General features: G+C 41.9%; 1 protein-coding gene across 1 annotated transcript in view; it reads right to left on the bottom strand.

Annotated features, from left to right (window-relative positions):
* Positions 1–7554: 7554 nt before the first annotated feature.
* The window catches only part of LOC123732736 (voltage-dependent calcium channel subunit alpha-2/delta-3), a 7790-nt gene continuing 4519 nt past the window's right edge, over positions 7555–10825 (bottom strand). Inside the window, exons 11-12 of the mRNA XM_082959084.1 lie at positions 8560–8670; positions 7555–7919 (exon numbers count right to left, since the gene is read on the bottom strand). Of these exons, the coding sequence (XP_082815210.1) occupies positions 7691–7919; positions 8560–8670 (340 nt within the window). The 3' untranslated portion in view covers positions 7555–7690. The remainder of the gene's footprint in view (positions 7920–8559; positions 8671–10825) is intronic.

Raw genomic sequence — 10825 nt, 5'->3', positions numbered from 1 at the left:
TCCCAAAGCCACTCCTGTGTTGTCTTGGCTGTGTGCTTAAGGTCGCTATCCTATTGGAAGATAAACATTTGCCCCAGTCTGAGGTCCAGAGTGCTCTGGAGCAGGTTTTCATCAAGAATCTCTCTGTTCTTTGCTCTGTTCATCTTTCCCTCGATCCTGACTAGTCTCCCAGTCCCTGCTGCTGAAAAACATCCCCACAGCATGATGTTTCCACCACCATGCATCACCATAGGTTTTGTGCAAGGTTTCCTCCAGACGTGATGCTTGGCATTCAGGCCAAAGACTTCAATCTTGGTTTCATCAGACCAGAGAATCTTGTTTCTCATGGCCTGAGAGTCCTTAAGGTGCCGTTTGGCAAACTCTAAGCGGGCTGTCATGTGCCTTTTACTGAGCAGTGGCTTCCGTCTGGCAACTCTACCGTAAAAGCCTGATTGGTGGAGTGGTGCAGAGATGATTGTCCTTCTGGATGATTCTCCCATCTCCACAGAGGAACTCTGGTGCTCTGTCAGAGTGACCATCGGGTTCTTGGTCACCTCCCGGACCAAGGCCCTTCTCCCCTGATTTTCCCAGAGACAGAAAATGCTTAGTCCTGGACTAAAAATATTATTCAAAGGACAATTTACAGATGATCTGTATTGTGGTTAGTTCTAATGTGAGGGAGGCAAAGATGCCTACATTCTCCTGCAGCAGTCACAGACAGTCTACAGATCACATACCAACCAGTACATGTATGCTCTCACGTATCCACACCTCAAACAGGTGCACGAGTGCACACATGCACACACACACACACACACACACACACACCACAGTAGGGTGTAAAGTTAGACGAGACTCTTACCGCATCCTGTCCTTCTGACACTTCAGCCTATCATATTTCAGAGACTAGTTGTGTTGAGGAGATTGACAGAAGTACCGTTGAACCAAACCTCAGATACATCTAACTGAAACTATTAATCTACTTTACCAGATATTTTTAGCAAGATATAAAAAAAACTCAACTAAATTCACCCTCCAAAAACACCAATATGAGAAATGTATTCATGCTTCTGACAATTACAACAAGCATCTCACAAGTGATGAAACCCCACTTGTCATGCTATATTTCCATGGAAATGTTCAGTGTCATTGTTTACTGCTTATGTATCTGCACCTCTATTATCTTATTAAGCTAATAACTACAGTAGATAGGAAAGATATTGCCTCTAATGCACAATGTGGAGAGTCATATGGAGCCACAGCAAGACTGTTTCTTATTTCTTGCTTTTGGATGTTGGCAATATATACTGCAGCTGTACATGAAACCTGCTTTTTATTGTGCAGTATAGTTAAAAAATAAAATATTGTTATTTCCTCTGACAGATAAGCAAATGGTTTTGGCTCATGTTAGGAGCAGGAGATATTTACCTCTAATCACACCAGTTGATGGACTATCTTTGTGGTTTTCCTGTGAGCAGGCTCCTCGTCTTCCTCTCTATTAAAAGCATTCTCTCAGTCACAGACACGGTACTTATTATGTAGTTTGTGATAGTCTGTTTCTCTGAAACATTGCGTTATTCACCCCTGATCTGGCTCGTCATCTGTTTTTGATCATCCTCCTTTGCTGTGAGTTATTCCTCTGATCCAACTCTTGCACTACAATATATACACTGTATACAGCTATATCGTTGGTATTGAGGGTCTAATTTGATCAATTTGATCATATTTCATGTGGATATTGTACACTGAGTATACAAAATATTAAGAACATATGGTCTTTCACCAATTTTATTGGATTTAGATGAAAAGTCGGTTGAAAAGAGATCAAATATTTTTTTCAAATCCAATCAGTTTTCCACATTGATTCAAGATAATCACATTGTTTCCACATCATTTCAACAAAAAATACAAAGTTGATTCAACCAGTTTTTACCCAGTGGGTAGTTACTAACATGATGTTACTCGTGCACTTTGACTGATGGCAATCGATATAGATGTTAAACGTTTGTTCTCAAGAATAATATCCCCACCATGTTTTTCATTTCCTTTTCTTAGTCTCGAGTTCGGTCTCGATACCACATATTGAGTGTCTCGGTCTGGGATCCATTTTCACTTGGCCTTGACTTGGTCTTGGACAATGATTGAATTTCTTCCTTAAACCAGCTGAGTCTTTGGAGGTGGCAAAATGTTTTCTTTTGCAGTGACATTTGCTGTTTTGTACATGTAAACACTGATTCTGTGGCGCAGGGCTGCCCAACCCTCTTTCTGGAGATCTACTGTCCTGTAGGTTTTCAGTCCAACCCTAATTTAACGTATCTGATTCAGCTAGTTAAGGTCTTGTTGAGCAGATAATTAGTAGAATCAGGTGTGTTAAATTAGGGATGGACTGAAAACCCACAGGAAGGTAGAGCTCCAGGAAGAGGGTTGGGCAGCCCTGCTGTAGAGGGCCTATACGCTATTTTGCAAGTATGAAACCATCACAGTCAGTAAATGTGAGGAATTTATTCTGCAATGATCGTGGAAATGAAATTAACAATAGGAACTAGATGCCGATTTCGAACTATTTGAGAATCCAAAGATGAAATAAATAGGCCTAGATTTGAACTCTTCTCGTTAAAGGCACATTATATTTAGCTACCTGTTTTTTTTTGTTATGAATAAGAGTATCATCACACAGTGTACAAAACATTCCTAATATTGAGTTGCATCCCCTTTTTCCCTCAGAGCAGCCTCAATTCGTTGGGGCATGGACTCCACAAGGTGTCGAAAGCTTTCCACAGGGATGCTGGCCCATGTTGACTCTAATTCTTCCCACAGTTGTGTCAAGTTGGCTGGATGTCCTTTGGGTGGTGGATCATTCTTGATACACGTGGTAAACTACTGAGCATGAAAAACCCACCTTTCCCAGTCAGAGGATTACAGCAACCGCACAGCGTTACTCACACTAAATAACTTTATTTCCAGAGGACTTATGAGATGCATGTGGTTCTGAACAGAGAATAATATGAATTAATCAACTAATAAACATAGCATGAGAATGAATGAGAAACAGCACATGAGCAATAATAATATTAACTGTATAAGGAGATACTGATATAAGCAAAGGACTGTATAATACACAGCATCAACTACTATTAACCACTAGCAATAGTAACAACCAACAGTAAATGCACAACTTTCAATAACAACATCACTCACTTCTTGTCCACGCACTCCATCACTCTTGTCTACTTGGAGAGAGACTGAGGAGGCTCTGACCTGAGCAGGCAGAATGACTCTCAGGTGTCCTGCTCCCTAGCAACCTATTGGTGGCCTGGTAGCAGAGGTCACTGGAAGTTGGGGAGACAGTTTGTGATCGCCTAGTCTCTCTGGCAGCAAGTCCTCAACTGGCAGCTTCATTAAGTAGTACCCGCAAATCACGTTGAGACTGGTGTTTTGCGGGTACTATTTAATGAAGCTGCCAATTGAGGACTTGTGAGGCGTCTGTTTCTTAAACTAGACACTCTAATGTACTTGTCCTCATGCTCAGTTGTGCACCAGGGCCTCCCACTCCTCTTTCTATTCTGATTAGAGCCAGTTTGCGCTGTTATGTGAAGGGAGTAGTACACAGCATTGTACGAGATCTTCAGTTTCTTGGCAATTTCTCACATGGAATAGCCTTAATTTCTCAGAACAAGAATAGACTGACCATTTCGAGCCTTTAATCGAACCCACAAATGCTGATACTCCGGTTACTCAACTAGTCTAACGAAGGACAGTTTTATTGCTTCTTTAATCAGAACAACAGTTTTTAGCTGTGCTAACATAATTGCAAAAGGTTTTTCTAGTGATCAATTAGCCTTTTTAAATGATCAACTTGGATTAGCTAACACAATGTGCCACTGGAACAAAGTAGTGATGGTTGCTGATAATGGGCCTCTGTACGCCTATGTAGATATTCCATAAAGAATCAGCCGTTTCCAGCTACAAATATCATTTACAACATTAACAATGTCTACACTGTATTTCTGATCAATTTCATGTTATTTTAATAGATTAAAAATGTGCTTTTCTGTCAAAAACAAGGACATTTCTGCTTTACCACAAACTTTTAAATGGTAGTGTATATCAGATCAGTGCCCTGTGGTTTGCGCATTGATGCATGTCAACCAGCTGGCATGGCTAGAACAGGAAGCAGGGGTGGGGGATGACTTGGCAGAAGCCCAACAAGAAGACGCGGAAATACGCCTTCTCCTCTAGCTTACAAGAAGTACAGTATAGGGGACAAGCGCAGGGAGGTAGAGCAATCAAGCCTTAATATGTGCCAGTATGGGATCAGCTTCAGGTGCAAGGGCTGAGTTTAGTGCGTGTCCCCTTGCCTAATTCTGATGCCATTTATAAGATACAAGTGGTCCTCCACAAAGCTGTGGTGCCTACAGTTTTGGACATGCTACATAGCACAACAACAGGGGTGCAAAAGCTACAGGGGAAAGCCAAAGATCGTTTCGACTGGACGGGGTGGTTTGAAAATGTAGAAAAATGGTGTAAGGAGTGTGTGAATTGCGGCCGACCTGTGCACCCCTAAACCCGTCTGTCACCTCTTGGCCATGTGAAAGTATAGCAGTGGATATCTTGGGTCCCCTCACTAACACCGCCAACGGGAAAAGTACATCCTGGTAGACTGAGATTATATCTCAAAACGGATAGAGGAGTTTGTGGATGTGTTGAACATCCACAAATCTCAAACCTCTGCTTATCATCCCCAGTCAGATGGGTTGCTAGCACACATCTAGCACATGAGACAGGTCATCTGACCTCCAGCATCCACAAGAGGGGTCTTCCGGTCTTCTTCAGCAATGGGAGGCGCCAGCAGCGTCTCCTTCAATGGGAGGAGGTCAACGGGAGCCCAACTTTCTCGGAGAGCACGAGCAGTGCGAGACCGGAAGCCACTAGCGTCGTCCAAAGTTACCACATGGCTTCGGAGTGACTCATAGACGGTCTTTTCCATCCAGGATGGGGGACAGTGTGTTGAACTGGGATGTTCTTCTACCGTATGTCATGATGGTCTATCATAGTAGTGTTCATGCAAGTACCGGGTTCAACCCATTCAAAGTACTGTTTGGTTAAGAAATTGTTCTTCTAGTCGATGTGATGCTTGACATAGATCACTGGAAAAAAATGTACATCTGTCAGTGAATATATATTGTGGCTGGATGACACTTTGTCTACATTGATGCAGTCAGTGAAAAGACACCAAGCTAATACCTCCAGTCAGCAGAAAGCTAACTTTGATTTTCGGGCCAATTATCTATATTAATCTGTGGGTGAATTGGTTTGGGTTGGAAATAAGGCTAAGAAGCAGGGGGGTATGTCCTAAGTTACAGAGGTGCTACAAACATCCTTTCCAAGTGATAGAGCAGGTTTTAGATGTCCTCTGCCGTATAGAACTGGCGGAGAGAGGTCCTGAAACTGTGGTGCATTTCAAACAACTCAAACCCTTTGTTCCTTGTTCATTTGCAGAGACTCCAGTACGACCCGGCTGGGTGGGAGAGAGAGAGATTTCCTGCCCAACCTCGCAGGTCTTCCCACCAACTGGAGGTCAACCCATGACCCAGTTGGGTTATCACAGGCCGGGGTTCCAATCTGCTGTGGATTTTCCCGGAGAGACGCTGTTCTGCATCCAGGGCTGCTGTTGCCAGCTGCATGTAGCACACGATAGGGGTCATCTGACCTCCAGCATCTGCGAGATGGTACTTCTGGCATGCTTCAGCAACGGGAATCACCAGCAGCATCTCTTTCAGTGGGAGGAAGGTCAACGGGAGCCCAACTGTCTCGGGGAGCATGACCAGTGCAAGACTGGCAGCCACCAGCGTAGTCCAAAGTTACCACATGGCTTTGGAGCAACTCAGGGACGGTCTTTTACACCCAGGATGGTGATAGTGTGGTGAAGCTGTAGGACAGCTTGTAAGGGAAGATATCACTAAATCATGAACTAATTGCTCACACCTGTGCCTGCTTACAAGACTCTGACCAGAACTCTGAGAAACTGATATAAGACAGAGCCGAGAGGGCAGGCAGGTCGTGGCAGGGAAGCTGTGCTTTGATGAACGCTGGACTTGTAGCCTTTGCGAGTATCTGCATTGCATTCACCTTAACAGAGGGAGGTTTTGGCCAGTTCTCCTTAACCGTTCGGACAAGTAAAAAATCTGTCTTACTTGTCTGAAGGACAAGTGGCAGAAAAAGTTAATGTCAAGCCCTGCAGATAATTCCACCATGGGCAACTGGCTACAAGAACTGAGCCGATGGACAAGGGGCAATGAAATGTGGTATGTAAACCTTATGTATGTCCTTAGGAGCTGTGTGAATATGAAGTCACTGCAACCTTAAATGGCTGCACCAGACCAAATGGTGGCACTATAGATCTCATCGTCACCAGTGCCACCATCAGATACTAGAGCAATAACTATTGATCAGGTGGACTTTGTCTCATGCAATAAATTATGTCAAATATTGTGATTAGTATATCTGTATATTTTATTTTATTTTATTTAACCAGGAAGGGCTCATTGAGATTTAAAATCTCTTTTTCAAGAGCGTCCTGGCCAAGATAGGCGGCGCCAAGTCATTACAAAAATTACAGACAAACAACATGAAAAACTACAAGTAATCTAGTAAAAACCATAGAATTAAGAAAGAATATATCAAAATCAAAAACAGCAAATTAAAAACATTGACATGTCAGGGAATCAGTCTCAAGATCATTCATCAGTGATTTAAAAATACCAATCGGGACAAGTTCTTCCAGTTTAAAAGTATTTTGTAAGGCATTCCAAGACGAAGGCGCAGAGTACATAAAAACCCTTTTACCAAATTCAGTTCGGACATTTGGAACAGTTAGCAGGATAAAGTCCCGCGAACGAAGAGAGTACCCACCACCCACCGTATAATCACATATCGTTGCCCATGTTAGGAAAAAGTGGATCTTTTATTCTGTCAAATCCTGCCCTGCCGCTTGCAGTCAGCGTACTACAGCTGTGAGAGTGTATTGAAGTATTTTGGAACGCTAATGTGGAGTGAACCAACTGAGATTTAAAACAACATGGTAATGCTTTCACTGACTGCAGATAAAGGAAGATAGTTACTACATCACAGAGGGCTGGCTTTGTTATCCAACTGATCTTGTGTCCTTTTGTAACGACGGTTGAAAGGAGAGGACCAAGGTGCAGCGTGGTGAGCGTACATATTCTCTTTATTGGAAAGATGCCGAACAAAACAATAAACTCTACCCCGCAAATCGTGAAGCTAAAGGCTATGTGCCCTAAACAAAGTCAACTTCCCACAACCCAAGGCTGGAAAAGGGGCTACCTAAGTATGGTTCCCAATCAGAGACAACGATAGACAGCTGTCCCTGATTGAGAACCATACCTGGCCAAAACATAGAAAATAAGAACATAGAAAAAGGAAGATAGAATGCCCACCCTAGTCACACCCTGGCCTAACCAAAATAGAGAATAAAACCCTCTCTATGGCCAGGGCGTGACACCTTTCTGTCATCCTGTGAAACCCGTTCATTGCTGCTCGCAGGTATATTTGTTCGGTCTAATGTCCATATTGTTTTCCCCTTGGAATATTGTTCTGTTTTTCTTGAACAATGTCTAATTTGTTATTTCTCTGCTGGTCAGGGAGATGCTTTACAATTGGTCCATCTCTCTGTTGGTAATAAGCAACTCAATTAGTTGTGAGCAAGTTCTTCTTGCTGGCGAGGCTCTCTGTCCGTTGTCAGCATTTGATGGTGCGCCTGTCTATCAATCTCTCCAGTGTTAGGTCCATTGTTGGGTCCAGGACGGTGGGCCTCAAGGACGGTGTGGTCACCTGCTAATGAGAGTGGCCAGTAGGGGGAGCAGTGCTGCTGTAAGGGGGGCAGAGAGGCCTGCTGCTCCTCCACACTCCATGGCATTCTCCTGCATCAGACACATGGGGCATCACAGGAGTTTCAGACCATAGAAATGAATTAATACATACACTATATATCTATATGCTTCAGACAATATACAGATGGTCACAAAAATGCTTAATGTCATGTTAATATACACTCATAAACAGGCGTTCATGTACTTTCCGTGTAATCACAGAATTGTGACGCCGACGCACACATATCTACACACTGCGTACCTCGGGGTGAAAAGGATGACACGATTCTGGCCACTTTCTGTCTTTCTGAAACTTCAGCCTATCACATTTCAGAGACTCATTGTGTGCAAAGGGGTTATAGAAATACTGATGATGAACCACACCTCAGACACCTCAGATACATTTAACTGATACTGTGGTGACCGTTTCTGCAACATCATTCTAGCATGATGAGACAACCAAACAGTAATGCACGCTTCCTAAATACCTACATGTATGAGACATGTATTAATACCTTTGACAATGAAGAAGCTATTCACGCTCTCAGAACACTAAAGTCTAAGTTCAGAGTTCACTTACAGTTAACTTACAAAACCCATCTACTTACAAAACATTTATACTAAAAAACACTCACAAAAGCTTTGTACTAAAAATACACTCAAACTTATTGAGGGTTAGTAAAGGATATACATAATCTCGATGGGATCCATGGAAACCAGGGGGGCAGAGCTGCAGTCACACTTGTTGTCCACGACAACCATGAAGAGATTACTGCTGGGAATCTGCTGAATTACAAAAGATCTGAGGAGGGAGAGAGAGAGAGAAAGAGAAAGAAAGAGAGAGAGAGAGAGAGAGAGAGTTGAGTTGATTCAGTTGATGCTTTTAACATAAGGCTAGGCCCCTATTTTCTCCACTTCCTATCTGACTCACGTGCCCAAAGTAAACTGCCTGTTGTTCAGGCCCTGAAGCCAGGATATGCATATATGTATCATTGGAAAGAAGACACTTTGAAGATTGTAGAAATGTTAAAATAATGTAGGAGACTAACAATAGATATGGTAAGAGAAAATCCATAGAGAAACCAACCGGAAATTAGTTTTTTTTGAGAGAGCCCATGCTATTACAATGGAACGTATAGGGAAATAATTAAATCTAGCTCCCAGTATGCAATTTTTATGGCTTCCACTGGGTGTCAGTAGTCTTTGTTCAAGGTTTCAGGCTTGTTTCTTCCAAAACGAGTAAGAATAATGAGTTTTACTACAGGGACATAGACTTGGAAATTCATGTATAGTTTAATTACATTTTAGGGTATCTGAGGATTAAATAGAAACGTATTTTGACTTGTTGAAACAAAGTTTAGGGGTAGATTTTTGGATTCCTATCTTGGCATGTTGAACGAGTGGATTACTCAAATCGATGGCGCCAACTAAAAATACTTTTTGGGATATAAAGAAGGATTTTATCTAACAAAACGACACTACATGTTATAGCTGGGACCTTTTGGAATACAAATCAGAGGAAGATTTTCAAAAAGTACGTGAATATTTAATCGCTATTTGTGAATTTATGAAACCTGTGCCGGTGGCAAAATATTTTGATGTGGGACGCCATCCTCAAACAATCACATGGCATGCTTTCGCTGTAAAGCCTACTGTAAATCGGACACTGCAGTTAGATTAACTTCTATGGGCTACGTGGGACCATTTTACACCATTTTAAAGATACACTTCTCCTTGATGTAACCACATTGTCCAATTTAAAAAAGGCTTTACAGCGAAAGCAAAACATTAGATTATGTTAGGAGAGTACATAGACACAAATAATCACACAGCCATTTTCCAGGCAAGGACATGTTTCAATAAAACCCAAAACACAGCTAAATGAAGCACTAACCTTTGACGATCTTCATCAGATGACACTCCTAGGCCATTATGTTACACAATACATGTATGTTTTGTTCGATAAAGTTCATATTTATATCCAAAAACAACATTTTACATTGGCGTGTGATGTTCAGAAAATGTATTCCCACCAAAACGACTGGTGAATGTGCACATCAATTTACAAAAATACTCATCATAAACGTTGACAAAATACATAACAATTATTTAAAGAATTATAGATAGACTACCCCTGGATGCAACCGCTGTGTCAGATTTTAAAATAGCTTTACGGAGAAAGCACATTTTTCAATATTCTGAGTACTTAACTCAGCCATCTCGGTGAGCTATACAGACACACGCCAACTTCGGGGCAACCTAAACTCAGAATTAGTAATAGAAATATTCTCTTACTTTTGCCGACCTTTGTCAGAATGCACTCCCAGGACTGCTACTTCCACAAGAAATGTTGTTTTTGTTCGAAATAATCCATATTTATGTCAAAATACCTCCATTTTGTTCGTGCGTACAGATCACTTATCGAAAGGCATAACGCGCGAGCGCGGAACCAGAGACGAAAAGTCAAAATGTTCCATTACCGTACTTAGAAACATGTCAAACGCTGTTTAAAATCAATCTTTATGGTATTTTTTATGTAAAATTGCAATAATATTCCAACCGGACAATAGCGTATTCATTCAAGGAGAAAAAGAAGGAACAGCGAGCTCGCATGAACGCGCATATCCAATCCCTTTGTTGCCAGGCAGTCCACTCAGAAACTGAGCTCCTATTATCTGCCCAGTGACAGGAGAATGCTCAAACCACTTTCTGAAGGCTTTAGACAGCCAATGGAAGCCTTAGGAAGTGCAACGTAACCCCGCGGATACTGTAGTTTCGAAAGGGACAAGAAAGAAGAACTACAATTCTCAGATCCTCCACTTCCTGGTTGACTTTTTCTCAGGTTTTTGCCTGCCATATGAGTTATGTTATACTCACAGACACTATTCAAACAGTTTTAGAAACTTCAGAGTGTTTTCTGTCCAAATCTTCTAATAATATGCATATTCTAGTTTCTG

The sequence above is a fragment of the Salmo salar genome, chromosome 12, assembly GCF_965601325.2.
Source record: "Salmo salar chromosome 12, fSalSal1, whole genome shotgun sequence".
NCBI classification, from domain to species: Eukaryota; Metazoa; Chordata; class Actinopteri; order Salmoniformes; family Salmonidae; genus Salmo; species Salmo salar.
This window is presented reverse-complemented; position numbering and strand designations above follow the sequence as displayed.